General features: G+C 45.6%; 1 protein-coding gene across 3 annotated transcripts in view; it reads right to left on the reverse strand.

Annotated features, from left to right (window-relative positions):
• Nucleotides 1-22,352, reverse strand: part of Cpvl (carboxypeptidase vitellogenic like) — a 109,075-nt gene that overhangs the window by 64,940 nt on the left and 21,783 nt on the right. For all 3 annotated transcript variants that reach the window (XM_059257864.1, XM_059257865.1, XM_059257863.1), the window contains exons 4-7: nt 19,014-19,128; nt 17,853-17,911; nt 16,909-16,988; nt 11,981-12,047 (exon numbers count right to left, since the gene is read on the reverse strand). In XM_059257864.1, coding sequence (XP_059113847.1) covers nt 11,981-12,047; nt 16,909-16,988; nt 17,853-17,911; nt 19,014-19,128 — 321 coding nt within the window. The remainder of the gene's footprint in view (nt 1-11,980; nt 12,048-16,908; nt 16,989-17,852; nt 17,912-19,013; nt 19,129-22,352) is intronic.

Genomic DNA, 22,352 nt, shown 5'->3' on the forward strand with positions numbered 1-22,352 from the left:
ACCACATGGGTTCCAGAGATGAACCTTAGGTCATCAGACCTGGTTGGAAGCACTTTTTTCCTGCTGAGCCCTCTCACTGGCCTGCTCAGTAGTATTCGGAAACACAGTTTTGATTAATTCCACCAAGAGTTGCCTTCATGTCTTGTCCAGTTGTTTAATCCAACTGGAAACTCCATATGCTCAGAATGAAGCCCCCAATCCCGAGTCTTCCCGTAACCTCCCTTGCGATTCATGTGAACTTTGTTCTGAATGTGCCGGCCAAAAATCTCAGTATCATTTTTTGTATTTCTTTCTCTTGTACCCTTAAAGTTCACAACGAGGCTTGTCAATCCTATCTATCCTATCAAATGCACCTGGAATACAGTGTCTTCTTCCCTGTCTGGTTCCTTGCCCTCCTCCAGGTCACCATCACACTATCTGCAGCCTGGGTGACTGCAGCAGCTTCCAGATTGGTCTTCTTTGGCCCTAAGCCCCAGCCACTTTATTTTCTAGACAGTGGTACAGTTAAAGCACAAGCCAGCCCATGCCACCCCTCTGCTTAAACCTTTCTGTGGCTGTGTACCGGAATCAAAGCAGCAGGCTGTATTTGAGACATAAAGTCTAATGTGAGCTACTCCTTTCCCCAGCCTCACCCCATGCTCCCTTCTTACTCAATCTTTTACAGCCCCACTGGGGGCCAGAATGCTCCCCATGTGCACCAGGGCCTTGGTGCTCATATCTCTTTCCACCTGGAATGCTCTCTCCCACATATCTGAGTGGTTCATTCCCTCATTCCTTTAAGTGAGGCCACCTGAGCAATGTCTTCTCTGGCCTCTAACCAAAATTGTAATAGTCCTGTTTTCTTGTATTAGATCCTTTGCTTTCCCACTTAATCCTCACACTTCCTCAACAAATGCTTACCTACTCATCAGCTTACATCATCCTGCTTGCCCCCATCCTCAAAGATGCCTGAACGTAGATGTAGCATCCGCTGTGCTTATTTTTGTTCACACTGCCTGATGCTGTTAGTGTCCAATAAATAGCTGTGAAACTAATGAGTCCACGTGCATTTGGAAAAGGGCAATGCACAGGTAGACTAGAGGCCTTAGACGGGTATCTGTGAGTCCACAGACCTTCTATGACATTCCCAAGGCTCTTCACAGGCTTGCAACATCTGGCTGCTCTAATTGATCTATATCATAATCCCAGTCACAGGTTGCAAACACCACTGTCCTCCCTTCAAGCTAAGACACAGGACTTGGAGAGGTTAAGTGGTAAGAGTCACACGTGGTCTGATCTACTCCAAAAGTTCAAACTCCCTTCAAGCTGATAAAAGCAGGTAATTCACATAACTTATCTGAGATCTTGTTTGCACAGCCAGCCCTCTTGTGCAAGAGCAGTTACTTAGGTAAAGCAGTGAATCAAAACACCTCCAGCATTCATTCTTAGGAATCTGTTTTAGTTTCCTTGTGGCAAGATAAAGATGGGATTATATGTCTGAAGTTTGGTTTGCTGCATAACTGTGCGATATGATCTTGCTAGTGGAAATAAGTGAAGAAGATTTATCAAATGTCTGTAAGATAATACATTTTCCTGAGCAATGACTTTGCCGGTAAATGTGTCACCCAGACTTCAGTCAACAGGGGCTTCTGGGTCAAGGTCATTGTGCTAGATACTTCGGGAGACACAAAAAGGAATAAAACACAAAAATGTCCTTAGAAGGGTCATAGTTACTTCTAAAGAACATCATGGAAATCCTGTCTTCCACCCACCAAAGCAAACATATGATTCATAAATTATGGTCCCATGATGTGCACAATGACCAGGGCAAACCAGGCCCACACAAACACACTTGACACATGAGTGACTGATCTCATATTACATCTAATTATTTTTCTCCAAAGAAATTGGTACAAAAATGTCTGTACTGAATGATAGTATCTCCTGAGTTGTCTTCTTGTTACATTTGGTAAATGAAATGTACCCTTTCTGAGATGGAAGGCCACGTCCTTTACATGGCTATGTAGTCAGTAAACTTAGCCTAAAACATCCAGTGTATGGACCCTTCCTCCCAGTCATTGCATGTGAGACATATTAGGTAAGAAATGAAAAAGGACCCTGCATTGTAATACCCATTCCAGAACTGGAGCTTCGTCCATGAACCAAGCCACTCCACTCATCCTAATACGAGCCCATGTACAATAAACTTCATTTTCTTACATTCTGCAACAGTGAAATGAGGTCTGCGCATGTTAATGGCATGCATAGCTGGAGTTCTCCCCAGGCATGGCTGCTTCCACAGCACTCCCTTTCTCTAGCAAATCACATTTCAGTCAGTGGTCACAGAGTGTCCTGTAGCTCTCGGGTCCCATGCTGGGACCTGTTTTTATCTACCCCATGCTTACTAAGCAGATCACTCATGACAAACAGGACAACAAGATGGATAATTCTATAACCACGATATTCTTCAATATTCATCCCACATCCGCTATCCTAGCGGTGAGGATGTTTATCTCATTCTTTGTTTCTAATGACTATCACACACTTCCTTGCTTTGTGTCAGTGTGACAAATCCTTCATTGTCTTGTTCATTAATCATTCCATTGGCTGAGTGACTCAGGCTGTCACACAGTAGACAATTACAGGATTATTTTATGGGGAATCAACACGTTATAGGGAAATTTCCATTATTTTTACGTTCCTTGATGGGATATATTTCTTTGTGTTTTCAAAAGCAGACTTCTTATTCTGGAATCATTTATTTCTCTGCTTAACTATGCACTGACTTTGGAAGACAACAGGTTAACAAATCAAGTATTTTTTGTTTTACCTCCCACTCCTTCTGTATATATCTTAAAAAGAGTAAAACTTCATGTTTGGGGGGAGTGTCCGCCTTAGAATCTGACTATGGTTGCCTATGTCATTACCTTAGACCTAAACATAAGAACACTTGCTCCTTTGGTTCTAAATTATTCCCTTAATGAGAACAGTAATGACCACAACCAGAATTCCAGTCCGGAGCCTTCCCTGACCTCCCAATGGTGCTCCTCAGTGTGACCACCAGCAGGCCAACAAAGCCCCTGAAGTCTGCAAATTAATAGTAACCTTCCACCCCTGGATTCAACACTGGCCTTATAAAAGCTCAGAGCAACATCAAAGCCATTCTAACAGGGAAAGGGAAAAGCACTGCCTGCGGGAACAGACACATTGTATTAGCATTTGGCAGTGACCTTTGAACAAGGAACTCAGCCAGATAAGCATATACATCTCACACAGCAGCTCAGGAGAGGTTAGTAATCAACACATCTGGATCCCAGTCCCGCCTTGGGATTCCTCGCTGATATTTAAAGGTGCTGCAAGCTGCCAATTCCAGCACCGTGTGTGTTTAACTCACTTTCCCCATGGTGATTGTAATCCCAGTCACCTCCAGCAAGAAGAACCGGGGACTTTGGGCTGTGTTTGTTTCCGTTTGCTTCATCTGCAGAAGCTCAAAGAAGCAATAAAGCTCGGATTCTTCTCCTGTATCAGAAGCGTGGCAGAGTTCAGCTCTCAGTCTTTTATTTTGCCCATGAGAGAAGGGCCTTAAGATCACAGCTGAATGTAGTTTTGACTCTTGGTCTGCCATCCCTGTGAATACTCACATGGTGTTGGGTACAGCTTCATGGAAATCACATCAAGAGCTTACTGTACTTGTAAAACAGTCTGCAGAGGATGTAGTGCTCGCCTAATTACCCAGATGTGTAAACATCCAATGAGAGTCAAGTTAATTGTGTATTCCGTCTGAATCTCTCCCTTCTTATATGTTTCAACAGCATCACAGCTGACTCACTGTGTCCCTGCCATCCAGGTACTTTAAAGGGAAGGGAAAAGATTTCATAGCTAAAACCAAGCTTCGGTTAGCCCCTTCAAAGAGGGGGTGGGGCAGACAGTAACATTACGCTGGAAACAACACCCCTTTATATAAATGCTGCGTGTACCCATGGATTCTAGTGTTTAAGACACGTTCACCCACATTTGTGAAGTACAGCTTTAAAAAATGAAAAAACAAAAAACCAGTGCAATTATACTCACTCGTTGCCTTGTTTCTAGGCATAAATTTGGGGGTAGAACATTCATAGCTTTATCAGTGATGATAAGCAATGGCGTTTCACAGAGAGACAGCTCCCCTGAACGTAGATCCTTCATTCAAAGTTGGGCCCAGTCCTCATTTCTACCTGGCAGAAAAGGCCATGGAATTTGCAACCTCAGCAGTGGTGAATTGAGTGCCCTGAGGGTCATCCTGAGCACCCATCTCCCCAGTCACTCAGCTGGCCAAGATGCCCGCCCCTTTGAAGAATTCACGGCTGAGCTGAGGGAACTCTGTGTCTCCAGAAGAGAGCAATGGTAGCTGCATGTCTAGAAAGAGTTACACATGTCGCGGGGCAAAGCTCTTCCCAGGCACAGGCTTTGGAGCAGCCGCCCGCACTTAGGGAAATAGACTAAAAGAGCAGGAAATCTTCAATGCCATGAACAGAGTTCTACATACACACTGAAAACACAAAGAAAGCCACAAAAATGGCAAATCAATAAATCAAGCAACAAGAACCTAAATCTAATGGAATAGCCCAATCAAAATGGGACCGATGCAACCCTGACTTCATCTAGCCTTGGGGTTGGGGGGTTCTCACTTTCGCTCAATGTGGTGGTTTGAAAGAAAATGGCCCTGGCCCCCTAAAGGGAGTGGCACTATTAGGTGTGGCTTTGTTGAAGTGGATGTGGCCTGTTTGAAAGAAATGTGGCACTGTAGAAGTGGGCTTTGAGGTCTCATATGTACTAAAGCCACATACAGTGTCTCAGACCACATCTTGCTGCCTGCTGGTTAGCTCCTTCTCCAACATCATGTCTATCTGCATTCTGCCTTGCTTCCCACCATATTAATAAGGGACTGAACCTTTGAACTGTAATCAAGCCACCATAATGAAATGTTTTCCTTTAGAAGAGTTGTGTGGTCATGGTGTCTTTTCACAGCAATCAAAACCCTAACTAAGACGCTCAGCACCACTATTTTCTCTGCAGAGAGAAGTGTGACTTCAAATGGTCAGTTTGGAAAATGAGCAAGGAAGGCCAGCATATCAGTAGTGTTGTGGTAATCTCCACAACTTCCTAGACATTTCTAGACCATGCGTCATCCAACTTTGAGACCACACCGCTGCAATTAAAAGGGGAGCTTTTAACAAGAGCATGATACTATCAGCCATCCATTTCTCTTGAATATGAGCTTTCAAAGAAAGCTGCAGGAGCTACAGGCATAGACATGGAGCAACAACATTTTGACCTGCCGCCAACTTCCAGTCACATCAACCCACACAAAGGGATATACTGACTTCTAAATGATGGAAAATTCAGCTTTAATACTGAGGGTGTGTCTTTGAAAACATCGCCCATCAGGGACAGGTACAGCGACACGAGATGCATCCTCTCCTCATCCTATTCTCACCTCAAAGCTGACTGGGAAAGCCAGCTTGCTGCCAGCTGACCTAAGTAGATGAATAAACTCCTTTGTTTGAAATGGAGACTCCAGTTAATTTGACTTGTAAATAATGAGTATGAGCAAGCCGGGCCACAGGCACGAACCACGGCCTTTGTGCTCTGTAGATAAAATTTAGAAAGTTGAAGCTGCTTAAGTGATTTACCTTAGAATTGCCTGTCCCCACCCTGGACATCTCTAACTAGGTCCCAATGTTGTGTCTAGACTGTACTGTATGATCCACCAGGATAGTTCACTTTAGACAAGGCTTATGACTTCTGTCTATGTACTCACATTCTTCTCCATGCAACTTGAGAATCAGTAAATATGTACTGATTTGATTTGGATATATTCTCTGAAAGCCAGAGGCCCAACTTGTAAACATTTCCATATGCCCTCGTTCAGTTCTTTGGGTTACAGCTTAAACCTTCATTTTTATAATATTAAAGTCATTAAACAGTCACAAATCCGTTTTCAATTCTAAAAGAAAATATTGGCAAGTGCAGATGGATGTAATTGAAAATAGACGTTTGTCATGGACTGAAGAGTTAAACCAGCTTGAATGCTATCTAATAAAATTCAGCAAGTTCCATGGCCGAGAAATAATTGCATTCCAAGGACTTCCAGCCCTTATATCACTTGAAACTTCCATTTGCTCTATAAAACTTTATGATCAAAGCTAAGGCTTTGTGATTAAAACTAGGTCTTGGCCAGAAAGACAGACGTCCGAAGAGCTGGGGAGCCTCTTCCCACTTGTAGAGTTATAACCCTAGACAGATGCAGGAAATAAGAGTGGGGGTGTCAGACTCCCTTCCAGGAGAAGAGGGAGGAGAGAGTTCCTGCAGACAATTTGGTTTCCAGAGAGCACCTCCCCATGCAAGGCTATATAGCCCACAATTGATGTCAGCATTTCAATCTTTTGCCCTAGAGTCTCATCATTAGGTTCCAGTTTTGGCTTTCCCCCTCTCTGGCTAGATGACCTCAGGAAAGCATACTTAGCCTAAGTCTCAGTCACTTTAAAACTGGGATAATTTTAAGGAGGCTGTTGGGATTAAGTGAAGCAATGCATTGGACAGCACTCAGCAAGGGCTCATGGCCGCTGTGTGTTCCAGTGTGAGCAAATGTTCTTATGCAAGATCACTGATCAAACACCTGAACGTGATGTCCTTCAGCCTGTCTTCTAGCCCCGCAATTCCATGACTCCAAGGCTGGAGTAACAAGGCTGCTGGAGGCCGACACAGAATGATTCTTGGCCTGCGGCTAGCATGGTTCTCCCACTTCACCTTCCACGTCACTCCATCACTTGCCTGTCAGTGCTTGTGAGTTGCCTATTAGAAATATCCTTCCATGGGTCGGCACTTTTCTTAATTCAAACATAGCTATGTGTAGCATGAATCTTAACAAGTCTTATTAATAAAATCAAACCTGAGGCCAGATATTGGGGTGAATCCTGGAAGATCAGAGAAGCAGAACAAGCCACAGCTAACCTCATCTCGCCAATTCCTCAGCTGATCCTGTTTCCTCAGACTGGATGCCTCTGAGGCCTCATCCAGAATGAATCTCAGCTGAACTGCTGCTCGAAAGCCTGAATGCTTAACCAGCCAAATGCTTCTAGTTTCTGGTCCTCACGCTTTATATATCTTTCTGCTTTCTGCCCCACTCCCTGGGATTAAAGGCGTGAGTCACCATGCTTGGCTGTATCCTTGAACAGATGGATTTCTGCCTCTGGAATGCTAGGATTAAAGGCGTGTGCTACCACTGCCTATCCTCTATGTTTAATATTGTGGCTGTTCTGTATCTGACCCCAGATAAGTTTATTAGGGTGCACAATATTTTGGGGAACACAATACCACCACAGCTATGTTAAGAGAAAAATACACTGGGTGGAATTTATCTCATCTTTTTATTGAGCCGTGAACTGGTAAGTCAGAATGGAGAAGGAGAAACAGACTATGTGGCTGGATAGGGAAGAAGAGTGGAGAAATAAACCTGAGCATGAGATTGCCCAGGAGAGAAGACTGAGTGAACGTGGGAGACTGAGCAGAGAGAGGATGATAGATGGGAGAGTCTCCAGGGACCTGGGCAGGAGAGAGGGATGAGGACAGAGAGATGGAAAGTAGCCGAGGAGAAATACCACTGATCCATTTATTGTAACTAATAGCAGCCTCTCATGAAGCCACCCTGTATCATACATTTAGCAAGCGCTTAACACTGCATGAGAAAAAAATGATACAAGCATGGCTCTCATGTGCCGGGCTGCCCCCTCAGCCCGTCGGATTATAATGATGAGAACATGCTCCCAATAGGACTTTTTTCATGTAGATGAAGATAAAGTACCTCCGTTGGACTGATTAACTAACATATAAGTAGATTCAAGGTTCATGCCTGTATTTGGTCCCCAGTTCGTCTACGACCACAACCCTTTTCTGCTATGGGGAAGAGATGCCCAGTTTTAAGCATAGGCCTTGCCATTTGGGAAGCATCCTCATTTCTAAAACCACCCACAGATTTGAGTGGTTGCCTGTACTGGGACGTACAGCCCCATGCTCCAACAACGGCCAATCCCTTTTCACCCTGCCACCTGCCTGTCTTCCAGTTAGCACTGTCTTCTTTGACTTCAGGCCCATTCTGTGGAAGCTGCAAAGAGCTCTCCAGTGCAGAGATGCCTCTAGAACAAGAGCTTTCTCACTAATTGTTACTGGCTCGGGGAGACTAACACTTAGAAAGAAAGTTAATCACGGGAATTAAACACAGCTTGTTTCTTTTTGAAGTATATTTTTTTTTCCTGCCTCAAGGAGGGTGATTTACAGACACATTTGTCTCTCTTTAGAGAAAATTAATTCCAGTTGGTGTTCTGGGCATAGATGAAGAGAAGAGAGAGAGAAGAGGCTTCTCCCTTGTCCTTCACACCCACAGCGGACCTACACGGCTCTCCCTGGTATGCCCTGCCAGTGGGATGTGGGTGGGTCCTCACACATGCTGATGTGTATAAAACAAATCATTCGAACTTCTAATATCAGCTTCAAGGCTCCTTCATCTTTTAGGTAAAGCAAATGCTTTATAAAAATGCATTTGACTTGGAATGGAGCACAGTGGGAGAGGGCTGGCTTATCATGCTCAAAGCATTGGGTTAGATCTCCGGGGACACACACACACACACACACACACACACACACACACACACACACAGCCAAAAAGACTCAACAGAATAGAACAGGCAATGCTATAGACCTCAAGTGAGCAAGCAGAGCTGCTGTGAACTCTTCTGGCCTGCTCTATACGCCTTGGGCCATATGCTTTGAGCCCTAACAGAGGCATCATGTGCCGGATGCTCACTGCAGTCAGTCACTATTTGACATCTCTAAGGAGGATTATATAATTAAACAGTCAAATAGTACTATGTAGTAGGTGCTATTAGCATTTCCAGACTCTCTTAGACCAATGCCCTGGCCCAGAACAGCCACCACAGCCCCCTTTGTGCAGGCTGCTTTTATTCCCGGCACACAAATGTAAAGGATGCTCTACCACATGTTTGTCCACTGGAAAGCAGAAAAAACATTTCTTGAGTTTATCCATTATTTTTCAAGATTGAGTCTGCAATTCGGTGGTATTATTTCTTGTGACACCCTAAGAAGAACAAATGAACGTTCAGAACAGGAAGGGCTTTCCCGTAACAGTTTGGTGAAGGGTTGGAGAGAGGCAGGGAGGGTTGGTGTTATGTCCAAACCAAAGGAACATGGAGATGCTGTGAGAATGAATCTGAGTGACTGCCACTGAACTTGTAATAAATACAGCAAAACAGCCATGGGAACTGATTTCAAAACTAACCAACCTCCGCGATTGGTAAAAACAAATACTCAGAGAGGTTAATGACTTGCCTGGAACCATCCATTGAGACCCAGCTCTCCAATTATCAACCCAGAACTCCTCTACTCTGTTCCAGCTCTCCAATTATCAACCCAGAACTCTATTCTCCCTCGTGGTCTTAAAAGACAAACAAAACAGAACATGTGAGACCGGAAAAGAGGGCATTGCTACTTAGCATTCTTCTTTCTACAAAGGAATGTGACTTCTAGAGCAGGCATGCCCATCTTGTAGACTTAGGGCTGCATGTAGCCAAACGCAGAATCACAAACATACTTAACATGTGAGGTTTCATGTTTTTTGTTTTTGTTTTTGTTTATTTCCTGTAGGCCAGTTGCTTAGTTCTCAACTGTGAACTTTGAACTTTGGAAATGGCATAGTGTCACAGTGCCAGAAAGTTGGACACCCATGGGCAGACCACTGTGCTCTTCTGAAGCTAAGGGCACATGGTTACTGCCTTTCTGCCCCCAAGCCTTTCTTGCCCTCCTGCTCATCTTCCTTTATCACGGAAGGCACAGGTTTCTCTAGGAGTATTCATCCTGGCAGCAGAGGATACAATTTTTTTCTTTTCCCCCACACATTTGGAGATGATATGCATAAAACCACAAGGCACAAATAAAAGAGACAAGTCAAAAATTTCCTCCAGCACTTGGCAGCTTTGCTGAGCATCATGGTTAGCAACATCGCCACATTATTTGCTAGACAAGGAATTACACACTGAGCAGACCAGTCTCCTGCCGGAAGGGGAAAATGTGTGACTTCCAGGGGAATTCGGAAAATGACAGGGGTGTCACCTTCTGCTCCTTTTCCAACTTGCCTCTCAAAATGCTCAAAAGGTAAAGGACGGCGGGAAATATTACTGATAGAAAAAGTAAATGTGATTTGACACTGAGCAACTGAGTATTAAAAATAAAACCAAACTTAGTATTGATTGCTAAACCGTTGTCTCTGACCTCTTAGAAAGAGAAGACAGGCTCAAATTCCTGGCTCCATGCTTGCTATTCCCCAGGAATTTAGCCTGTTTCTCTCTTTCAGTCCCTTAACAAGCACATGTGTGGACCACTTGCCTGTCATCCTTTCTGGCCTTCCTCTGGCACCATCCCTTGACCTTTCTGTGATGATCACTTATTCCATCGTTAAGCCTTATTGCTCAGGGAATGACTGCCCCAGCATGATCCTTCCTCCCCCAGAGCAACAGAGTAGGCCTTAGTCACTGTTCTTTATTCTGTCCCTCTAGCCCAAGTTGTGGATGGGACCTAAAGAAACCCTCGGAGATTCAGGAGCATGGAGAGACTTGCCTGGTTCGTTAGATATGCACCAGCGTGGAATGCACGGGCTGTTAAATATGAAAAACACTTGCCTGAGAATGAACTGAGACAAGAGAAAAGCTCCAGAGACAGAGCAGCAGAGAGTGGGAGACTACATCCTGGTGAAAGAAACGTGGAAGCCTTTTGTCGGCTATGGTGAAGACAGAGTCATTCTAAAGTCATGCAGGGTACAAAGTGGGATTGCACAAAGGAGGAGAATGAAGTGCTGCTGGAAAACTTGCTCCTCCATGTGGGAGAAGGTGCACACAGACATCCGTGGAGGAAAGCAGTGGAGAAGCCTGTGGTGGGAATCAGAGTCACAGGACTCAGCCACAGTCACAAGGTCCAAAAGAGCAGCCATCCTCCCAACAAGGAGCAGTACACTTAGTGTCCCAGCCTTGGCTTTTCAGTGCTGCTCTCCATTGGAATGAGCCAGAGTCCCTAGAAAAATGACTGATTCCAGGACCCGGGAAAGGCATGCACAGGGTGCTTCAGAGGCAAATGTGGTAATATGTTGTGTACCCTAATAAAATTTGCCTGAAGATAAGAGAACAGAACAAGCCACTAGATTAAACATAAATGCCAGGCGGTGGTAGCACGCACCTTTGATCCCAGCACTTGGGAGGTTCAAGCCTTTGATTCCAGCACTGGGCAATCTCATGCCTTGTATCCCAGCATTTGGGAGGCTCATGCCTTTAATCCCAGCACAATCAAGAGGTGGAGACAGGGATATAAGGTGGGTGGAGACAGGATCTTGCCCCCCCCATTTGGTATGAGGATTTGTAGAGGTAAGAAGCCTCTAGTGGCTGCTGCCCTGCTTTTCTGATCTTTCAGGTTAGCTTTATTTGTCAGAACACAAAATATCACACAACATCACCCCAGGGGCAAACTGCCATGGTGTGGTTCCTGGTGGAATGCCTAGGAAGCACACAGATCCAGGTGGAATCCTCACTGAATCTGAACACGTTCCCAATATGGAATGTACTAGAGGCACCTGGCCCCTCCCTTAAAATCATTGATATGAGTGACAATAACAAAAAGGGGAAGAAGACTGGAACATGGTAAACTGCTGCACGCATCCCAATATGTGAACCTTCACTGATCCCTGGATCAAAACATTGTTACCGAGGATACTTGGGGGATACTTGGGAAATTGTGATGGTGGACTGGATCAACACTAATACACACACACACACACACACACACACACACACACACACACACACAGACACACACACACACGAATATATTTGCTGTAACTGTCATCATATAGTCCAGTCTTTGTAATATTGGAGGCACACAAGAAAATAAGTTGTCAACTCACCTCCCCAGTGACATAAAAGGAATTCTTCGCATAATCAGGGAACAACTTGAAAAACTGAATCAGTGCACTGTGGGAGAAAGGACATCGAGATTGAGTGGAAAAATAAGGCAGGTGCTTGGCTACCATGCCTCACCAGCTGGGGGCATATGCCCTGTTTGGAAGGAGCTGGCACTGGGCTGTACTCTCCTCTGGTGCATGGTTTTAGTCCCCCCCCCCCCAAGCAGGTAATACTGCACTCTACATGGGTGGCTAGGCAAAACAAATAGGGAGGCTGATATTGCCATTGGCATCCTAAGAAGTCTAGACACTGGACATCAACAATGTCAAGTTCTAAACCTGGGATTGCTACTCTGGGTCATCTAACTGCCGAGGGGTCCTTGTGTCCACGATGCCGGCTTCCACATATTGTTTAGCCATTAGGCCAGATTTGTGGAAAGGAAATAGAAAGTTTAGCTTCTTATCAACAAACCATGGTGGGGGACCCGGACTCTTTCTCAAGGAGCTCCCAGAACGTCAGTGTTTTAATAAGAACCCCAAAGCTGTGAAAAAAGAAGAGAGAGAAGGAGGGGTGGAGGGGAAAAAAGCAACCAGAATCCCATGGCCACTTGAGTGAGCTATGCTGAAATAGCTTAAAACAAGCTGATGGGGGGTGTTTTGCAATAAGGAAGAAAAGACTGGCTGACTTTTAAATGTCTTGACCAAAGTCTTTCCAAAAAGGAGACCAAAAAAAAAAAATCATGAAAAATGAAACTCAGGCACTCTAGGAATGTCTTGACCTGGACTGCAAGGCCTGAGAAGCCAGGCAGGGCTTTGGTCCCAGCTTCCAGCTGAGGGACTAAAAGCTATGACCCCTCCAGGGAAGATGAAAGGCAAGGAGGCTCTGAAAAGCCAGGAGTGGGAGAGAGTTCAAAGGTCACAGAGAGAAAAACTATGACCACCGTGATCCCTGCTAGACCTAATTTTCAAAGGCTCCATAAAAATCGACTGTGAAGCACTGCTGGGGTGTTTTGGTGCATTCTCTATTTGTTATTTATAGTGACTTTGGGCAACTAAATTTGGGAGACTGCATTGTGATAGTTTCCACGTTAGGGCTGGCAGTGAACTGGCTCTAGAACAAGGGTAAAAATAGGAGTTCATTCTCCACCCTCCCCTCAGGAACCTTCAGGCTAAAATCCACTTCCCTTCCCTCTTCCTGCTGGTTGGACTCATTTACTACAGTCAATTTCAAGTCTCCTGCTCTAACTTACATCTTTCTTCCTTGGTATTTGATGAGGCGTTGTTAGGGCTGATAGGTTTAACAAATAAAAAATTCAAGGTGTCCAATTAAAATTCAAGTTCAGATAAATAACAAATAATACTTTAGTACAAGTATGTCCAAATATTGTCTAGAATATACTCACTCGTGTGTGTGTGTGTGTGTGTGTGTGTGTGTGTGTGTGTGTGTAAGCCACAGGTCTGTGTTGGCTGTCTTTTTTTAATACTCTCCACTTTTGAAAGATACTTATATATAAAGAAATATTCATTGTTTATCTGACTTTCCAATTTAACTGGGCATTTTGTGCTGTATCTGGCAACCTAAATTAAAGGAGATAATCTCCCGTGTTACTTCTGTCTGGAGAGCGCCAGCATAGCTGAGGTTTCTAAAGCGAAAGCTTGCTGAAAGAAGTGATTACTCTTTGAATCTCACAGTTCAGGTCTTTCCATGGACTGCCTGTTTTTTCAGAGTCTTTGGTAAGCAGTTCTTACACAACAGTAAATTATGAAAATGGTAAGTTCAGTACCCAGAACCACACACACTCCTTGCCCATTTAACTGTCCTTAAGCTAAGCACTATTCCGATGGCACAGCGAGGTTCTGCTTAAAATAAAATCAGGACTCATGTCTGCATGTATTTCAAAGCTTAGCATAATGTTGGTGTGTATGATAAATAAATGTGTGTGTGTGTGTGTGTGTGTGTGTGTGTGTGTGTGTGTGTGATTTATTTAGGTATGAATGCTACCTGGCACAGAAATCTTGTATCATTGGGTGACTCTATTAGATATCCCTGATAAACAGAATTTTAGAGAAAGGCTATTTGGTCACAGAATGATACATTATTGAAAGAAGGAGTGGCTGGGAGAACACTGCTCCTCAGATGCCTTTTTGAAAGGTCCTCTGGTGCCACTAGGGCAGAGAAGGTGATGGAATAATATGCAACAGAGCCAGTGGCTGTAAGAGAATCCGGTCAGTTCTGCTTGAGTAGAAGCAATAGGAACTCAAGAGACGTTTAGCAGGCTCAAGACTCAGGGCAGGAGCTGCACACTAATGGTTTGAATCTGAAAGGTTTGCCAGAGCTCCAGTGTTGAAGGCTTAGCCCCAAGGCACAGCGATGGGACTTTGGGGAGGTACCTGGCTCACAAGGGCTCCGACTTTAGGAATAGATTAATCCACAGGTGGATTCACAGCTTGATGGGCTATTGGGACAGAAACTTGAGGAGGAGGGGAAAGAAGTATGTCACTTTTTGACAGGGTGTGATTTGCCTTGGCCTCTTCCTCTTCCTCATTCTTGACTTCCAGGCTGTCAGGAGGTGACAGCAGCTTTGTGCCATCTCCATTCATCTCCAAGAAGGTAACTTCAGGAGCTCTACCAGGCCATGAGCTCTAGGAGGCCAGGGGTTGTGTCTGCCAGGGATCAAGGGAGACCAGAGGACAGCAGCACCAGACAAGAAATCCACGTCACAATGAGGAAGCTGACTACATTTCATTCACATTTTTCTAAGCTGGGAGCCGCCTTGGCTCAGCAGCATGCTTTACAGTGTGTGTCTGCATGTGAGTGAAAAAGTTTCTCTCTGCACACAAAGAAAGCCAGCAGAAACGCGAATGCTAAATGGCTCTTTAGGAGGCCATTCCTTCCAGGCCAGGCACTGTTCACAGAAAAATAGAACTCCATCTTCAGGGGCGGGACGTGATTGGGGTGGGGGTGGGGCTTTCAAAGGGAGAAGAAAGATCGGCTCTTTAAAGCCCCGGTAGCCCCTTTACTGGTTCCAAAGCAACCTTCTTATTGCAAACACCCGTCTGGCAAGCTGGAGAGAAGAATGCAGTCACAAAAGGAAACGAATAGTGTAAACTGTAAAGGAAACAGCTGAAATCAGTTTTCTGCACTACTCCTGATTAGCTATTTTCCAGTTCTAAGAGCCTGAAGCAAAGGGAACTGAAACAGCTATAAACAATGACTGCTTTGAAATCCGTCCTCTTTCCATGTCATGCAAGAGGAGACGGACCACATGTCAGCAGTAAACATCCACACAGAGGGTCAACAGCAAGCTGGAAGAAGCGTCCTTGTTTCCGGCTCGGGGGGGGGGGGGGGGGTGCTTTGCAAAGCTCTGGCTTGCAAAGGGTGAACACGTTTTTTTAATAGAGATCCTCCACCCTCAGGGGCGTGTTTGCTAGTTAAACAATGGAGCCAGAAGATGGTTGTAGTAAGGGCTGAGGGTAGGTGTCTGACCTGAAGGAAAACACAATCGTGTAAGTGGTGGTGGGAGGCACCTGAGTCTGCTTCTGAGGACAGGCACCACAGTCATGCCTGTGGAGGGAGAAAGACAGTAGAGCGGGGAGGTCCCTCTGGGAGGATCAGCTAATATGTCCGCGGGAACCACTGTGCCCAGGTACAAAGGTGCCAGGACCCAGGTATCCCTGCTGGAAACTGAGCACAAGTGTTAAAAATCTTGAGGGATTTTATGTGAGAAATTAGAGAACAGCCAAATTCTTTTCTGGGACAGCAGAGGGAAAGAAAGAGATGTCCTTGGCAGAAAATAAAGACCAGGAAGCCAGCAAAAGCTTGGTCCCTCGGCCCCCTGCCTGATCTGCCCCAGAAAAGAAGAGAAGCTTCTGTCTCGACCAGACCAGATATGCTTTCCCCTTGGAGTTGTGCTAGGGGCCGGGTTTGCTCACTGGGTAATTAGCAGAGCCAGTGGGCAGGTCAGACCGGCCATTAGGAGTCTTCTAGTAGATTCTCATGAGGCATCGAAGGGTGCTCAGGAGCTCTGAAAGAATTCAGACTTGGTTTGTTTGTTTGTTTGTTTATTTTTTAAAAAGATTTATTTATTTATTACGTATATAGTATTCTGCCTGCATGTATCCTTGCAGGCCAGAAGAGGGCACCAGATCTCATTACGGATGTGAGCCACCATATGGTTGCTGGGAATTGAACTCAGGACCTCCGGAAGAGCAGTCAGAGCTCTTAACCACTGAGCGGTCTCTCCAGCCCCAGACTTGTTTTCTACTAACAATTTATAGCCTGGAAAAATCTGACCAAATTAGAAAGGTCAACTTAGTTTTTAAAAATGTACTAAAAATAGATGTAAAGAATGCAAGAAAATTTATGTGTATATACTTTAACCAAGATCACAACTTTACATTCCTTCCTCCATTTTTTTTTTAAAGTGAAAGAAAAATTTTGTAAGATGAAGGAGAAGGAGAAAGACCATTTTCAGTCTGGAAAAGTCATGACAAAGCTCCAGAGTGAACTATACATCTAGAGCCACAGAAGGAGCAATTATGGGAAAGAAGACAAATGCCTGGAAAAGATGTTATCTCCTGGCAAGCACAAAGTTAAATAGAATCTTAGAGACAACTGGAAACTTCTAAGCCATCTGGGTGGATGGCTTGAAAAGGAATCTTTGGTTGAAAATGTGTGTTGAGTCTCTATTGTGTCTTGTAGGATACTGCTATGAAACTTACATTTATAATTTAGCTCTGTTTACTTTGTCTGCTGGTCATACAAACAATAACCAATGACAAGATAAGAAAGAGCAGAAGAAACTGTGTATGTGCACGTATACTCATGCAGAAATGTTCTGCAAAGTTTTAGAAGTTGGGCAAATGAGGACCGATTGGTAGTGACTCTACCATTAGGAGACTTTTCTTATGGCCATAGATGCATGTCATACCTGTACAAATTTTGGGCTATATCGCTCTCACTGTTGGCATATCCCCGGAGATCATCAGTGAAGCTGAACCCTGTGCCCACCTGAGGGGGGAGGAAATGAAGATAAGCATGAAGATGAAAGTTCCCTGGGGACATTCAACTAGACCCCACACTGGGAGATGACCTCACTGCTTCTAAAAACCACACCTCTAACTCCAGATCTCTGTATCACTCCATGTATCACTGAGCCATTCTGCTTCCCTTGGAAAGGGAAGTACACCAAGTTTGGTTCTTTGTATCTAGAAGTCTACATGAAAGACAGGGAATCCATTATGAAGCAACAAGCCATGAATCAGGAAACCCACACCATCAGTGAAAGGCTACCCACCCCTTATCCAAGTGGTGGCATTCAATGCTGTTTGAGATGGGAAGGGTCCCACAATGTAGACTAGGCTAGCCTATAGCTTGTGATGTAGCTTAGGCTGGTCTTGAACTCACTATCCTACAGCCCCAGCCTCCAAATACTGGGATTATAGGTGTGCTCCACCATGCCTGGCTGCTCACTTTATAAATTAAATTCTAATCTGAAAAGGAAAAAAGTGTATCTATATTTTAGAAAATGTACAGTAATATATTTATTAATGGTCAGGACAACTTAAGCATTTGTTCTTGTAAGTCCATCACAGTGAGGACTCACACAAACCTAGAAGGCATAGTCCATCACCTGGTGGAGGCACGTACACAATAACATGTTATTCTACTGGATACGGCAAGAAACTTGAGCACAGTGGCAGGTATTTGTGGATCTACACATGTGTGATGATTGAAGAGGTAGAGGAAAACACAATTAACAGCAGCATCTCAGCTTCTTAATAGCCTTACAGGAGCATCATTGTGTATGTGGCCTACTGTTGAAAAGGGCATGATGCCAGCCACTGATGTTTCCCAGTGTCCCCTGGTTCTCACCGGATTGTCAATGTAAAGCATGGAAAGGGTAGTGGTCCAAGTGAAGTCTCTGGCAAGAACTGCCAAAACAGAAGAAAGGGTTGAGTTTTAATAAAACATCCAAGGCAGGTGCTCCGGACCCCAGCACACCTGCTTCATCTCACCATCCCGGGCCTCCCCTCTGCCATTGTACCACAGTCAAGAACCTCTGACTGTGTCAGGGAGGACTCCATCTGTCTCACTGGGGAGGTCGTTCACTTTCCCTGGGTCAGCATTCAGAGTGTGAATTTGTGATTCACTGTGTTGTGCCAGCTTTGGTGGGGTTGATGTTTTCTTCAGCACTGGGGAGGAGGAAAAGGATCCAAGAGCCTGGGTATAGGGTATAGGGTGTACTCTGGAAGAGCAGTGCCCATCACCCCTTTTCTTCTCTTCTGTACTTTTTCCCACCATAGCAGTATCTATAGCTAAGAATGCAGCCGTGACAATGAAACGTCAGGAGAACTAACTTGAAAACGCCTGTCTATCCTATCCTGTAGAGGGCTCCTCCACCCTCCACCCAGGCTCTTGGATCCTTTTCCTCTTCCCCAGTGCTGAAGAAAACATCAACCCCACCAACGCTGGCCCAAAAGCTTTTACAGTGAGTCACAAACAAATCCACACTCTGAATGCTGACCCAGGGAAAGCGAACGACCTCCCCAGTGAGACAGAGATGGAGTCCGCCCTGACACAGTCAGAGGTTCTTTCTCCAGCCCTTCCTCCACCTCAGCCTCACCCACAGCATCTTGCTCTCAAGGCATCGGCTCAGTTAAGTGATGGACTCATAAAGCATTCTATCCCCGGGGGTAATGAGGGATATAATTCCACCATTAGGCCTGTGCAAGAGGACTCACCCAAATAGTAATAAATACCAACTGTTTTTGTAAGCCAAGAATGCTTGAGTCAGCAGCCGGCTTGCAGAAAACAGCTTAGACACTTTCACCCACATTTGCAGGAGAAAGTAAGCCAGGCAGGACACTCACCCTGGGGCTCCTCCTTCTGGACAGAAGTTGCCACAAAGTTGTGTTTCTCTAAACTGGAACTATTAAGCAACTCCCAGTGGCTCTGTGTTTATTCTAAATTTGTTTTAGAGTAGATACTGGCTGGGAGAAGGCCCATGGCTAAAGTAGTCGGAGCATCACTTACCAGTCAAGTTGCTTGTGATAACATAAGGCCCATGTTCTACAAAGAGTCCAAACATGGATGAACCTCCAGGCCCGCCCTGAAGCCAGAGGACTACTGGGGCATTCTCAGGCTGTATCTGGAGGGAACGGAGAAACCAGTGAGCAGAAACGCACCAAGGTTGCCGAGTACACCCAAGAGCATGAAGCCTCTGTCTTCCACGTCCCTGACAACATTCTAGAACGCCTCTAGCCCCAAAGGTCCCACTCTCCTATAAAGAAAAGTTGGTCCCCTTTTCCTCTTTGGGATTTACCCGTGCCCCAAATGCTGGTGTGTTTTTCTGCAGTTGGCAGCATCTTGCGATCTGCATGGTCTCTCCTCCAAACACAGTAAGGGAGCCAAACAACTCCTGCCCCTTCCTCGTTGGCTCAGTCCCTCACACAAGTACAGACATTGCCGGACTCCTCCTCAGGACACTGCGAGGAGGCTGTAGTGGGAGTACAGACATTGCCGGACTCCTCCTCAGGGCACTGCAAGGAGGTTAGTCTTGGGAGGCTAGACTAACTTATGAGGGTGTCACTGGGAGCCGAAGTCAAGCATCTGGAGGAAGATACATGGGGACACGGCCTTCCTGTCATCTGAGATCTGACATAGGTTCCCTCACATGTTCTGGCCCTCCTCTGAGAGTGCTCTTGGGAACAGCCGTTGTCTGCAGAGTGGCCTTTTCATGAGGGGCTACCTCCAGATGCATTATTCTCAACTGTCAGGACACAGAGTGACATAGCTAACGCCCCGGGAGCACTCAGACACGACAAATGTGAACGACGGCTGTAACTGAGGGGAGAGTGTGGAAAGTGCTGATGCCCACAGTCAGGCCAGGCTTTTGGTCAGCAGGCCTACAGCCACAGTCAACCATGGGTGAGTGACAAATACCTGCACTCAGCTCTCCACACAAGCCCAGGCTCCGTTTGTCCCCAGCTAGGTGACTTCAGGTGAGATGCCTAAGCAATGTGGGCTTCACTTTCCACACCTGTAAAATGAGCGCCGGCGCCATGATCTACAATGTGTAGTTGGCGGGAGGATGACTCGCGTCCCATAAAACCTGGCAAGTGGCTGTGACGTGTGTTTGCAAACGCTACCTACTGCTGCAAAGGATGAACACTGGGGATTTAGAGGCGAGCTGCCCTCAATGCATCTACAAAAAGAAGAACAGGAGAGTGCTCTGCTTGGTGGCTTTTCTTTAGTCCTTTGGTCCCTATCATCCCAGGTCTACTTTTTACTCCTTTATCTTCCTGCCTCAAGTGCTGACATGCCACACACAAAAAAAATCAGGTTGTGGGGGACTCGGCGGGGGGAGGCAGGTGTTTCTCTGTCAAGTCACAGCAGAAAACCAAAAATGAAAGCAGTGTGTCAGAGCTGCTGTGAGGGAGGCCTGGAACCAGGAGGCTCCCACTCTGCTTGACACAGAGTAGCTGTGGTGACCTGGCCCTCTGCTTCTTCCAGCCTCAGCTTCCTCACCTGCCCCATGGCGGCAGTACAAGCGTCCCTAAATGCTCTGCCGAGAAACTCTGCTACACCCTGCCCCAATCTTCTGGAGCCAGTGTGTGCTTAGCTTAGACATGTGACTTCCGTCCTCTCAGAGCCGCTACCACTCACCAGGACCCCCCACTCCTCTATACTTTCATTCACCCAGTAGTGGGAGTAAACCCCACACAACAAGGGGTAGGAAAACCAGGGAAACAGGAAGGAAGCCATCTCCATGCTTCCCAGCCTCCTGGGAGTTTGAGGTGCTGGGGTACACTGACTTCAGGATACTCAACCCTTAGGCCCTCACTGGGTTCATGTACACCAGTGGTCCTCAAGCTTGCTTGTATATTAAAATAATGTGGAAATCTCTTTAAAAAATGACTTCTGCCTTGGTTCAAGCCACAGAGATTGCAATGCCCTGGTGTGGAGCAGGGTGGCACCCTCAGCTTTTTCCAGAAGTTTCTTACATACAAACAGGACTGGGGACCTATAAGGTGACAGGGATCCTGCTTTTTTAGTCTCCTAGGTAACTAGTCTCCAGACCTCTCTTCTCCTCCACCTTCCTGTGACCTGGCAGGGTTAAGGTTATCTCTAGACTCTCAGAAAAATAGCCTGGTCCTGAGAGGCCACACTACAGGACAAGTCAAACAACAATGTGCCAAACAGGGTTCTCCTGGGGCCGTGAAGCACGGCACCTGCATTCCTGAGATGCTAGAATACCAAGAACTAGCAGGCCTCCAGCCTCAGCTGACCTGCCTCCTCCATGCTCAGCAGCCCTCCAAGCAGCCTGTTTTTAAAGAAACCCTACCGTATGCCAACCAGCCTGTGCATTTGTGCCATGCCTCAATCACATGCTGGGATGTGAAGGTGCTGTTTAATGCTATGTACCCAAGAGTCGTTTACAGCCCAGCATGCTTCTGTGATGAAAAAGCATCATAACCGTGACAGACAACAAGCACTGTGGCCACACTAGTGACCTGAAGTTCTCACAGAGAATCCCCTGGGACATATCTACCAACTGTGAGGTGAGGCCCTTCTAGAAAAGAGGAGAAGTTGGCGATGGCATCCTGAAGGAAACCACACTGCAAACTTGGGGGGCCAATGAAATAAGAAATGTCTGCTACTTCACTATAGGTGGGACGGAATTCAGAACTTTAAAAATATTAATCTCATTAAAGTTATGATTCAAGACATTTAGTTCTTCCCCTGAAAGCTTTGAAGTCATTTTCCTCAACACATTTTATATTTCAAGTAGAATACTTCTTTTGAAATCTTAGTACATTTATTAATTATCAATTAATTTATTTACACGGCACACTCGTGGAGGTCAGTGAACAAATCTCGGTAGCTGGTTCTCTCCTGCAATGTGGGTCTCGGGGGCAAACTCACATCCTTAGGTTTGGTGGTGATGGTTCAGATGCTGAACCATCTCTCAGCACTAGAGTATATATTCTTACCTAGGGATTTTTAGAGATCAGTTTCAAAAACCCCATTGCCATCCCACAGTCTTACTCCCTAAAGTTGATCATGGAGACGTCTGGGGACTCTTCTCAATTCATGTGCCACATGTATGGTCATCTTATGGATGGACATTCCCTACGCTGTCGACATAGTTAAGAGACAAGATCTTGTTTCTGTGGTCGCTGGACCACAGGTTGTGGACATCTCTCCACAGCAGTGAGCACTCTGTGCAGCCTGCACCCCACAGAGTTAATCTAATACACACACTGTCTTCTCCCAGGCTGCTCTTCCAAGCTGTGGGTTAGCTCCTACTTGTGGCCATTAAAGAAGGAAGGAAGGAAGGAAGGAAGGAAGGAAGGAAGGAAGGAAGGAAGG

The sequence above is a fragment of the Peromyscus eremicus genome, chromosome 3 (assembly GCF_949786415.1).
Source record: "Peromyscus eremicus chromosome 3, PerEre_H2_v1, whole genome shotgun sequence".
NCBI lineage: Eukaryota > Metazoa > Chordata > Mammalia > Rodentia > Cricetidae > Peromyscus > Peromyscus eremicus.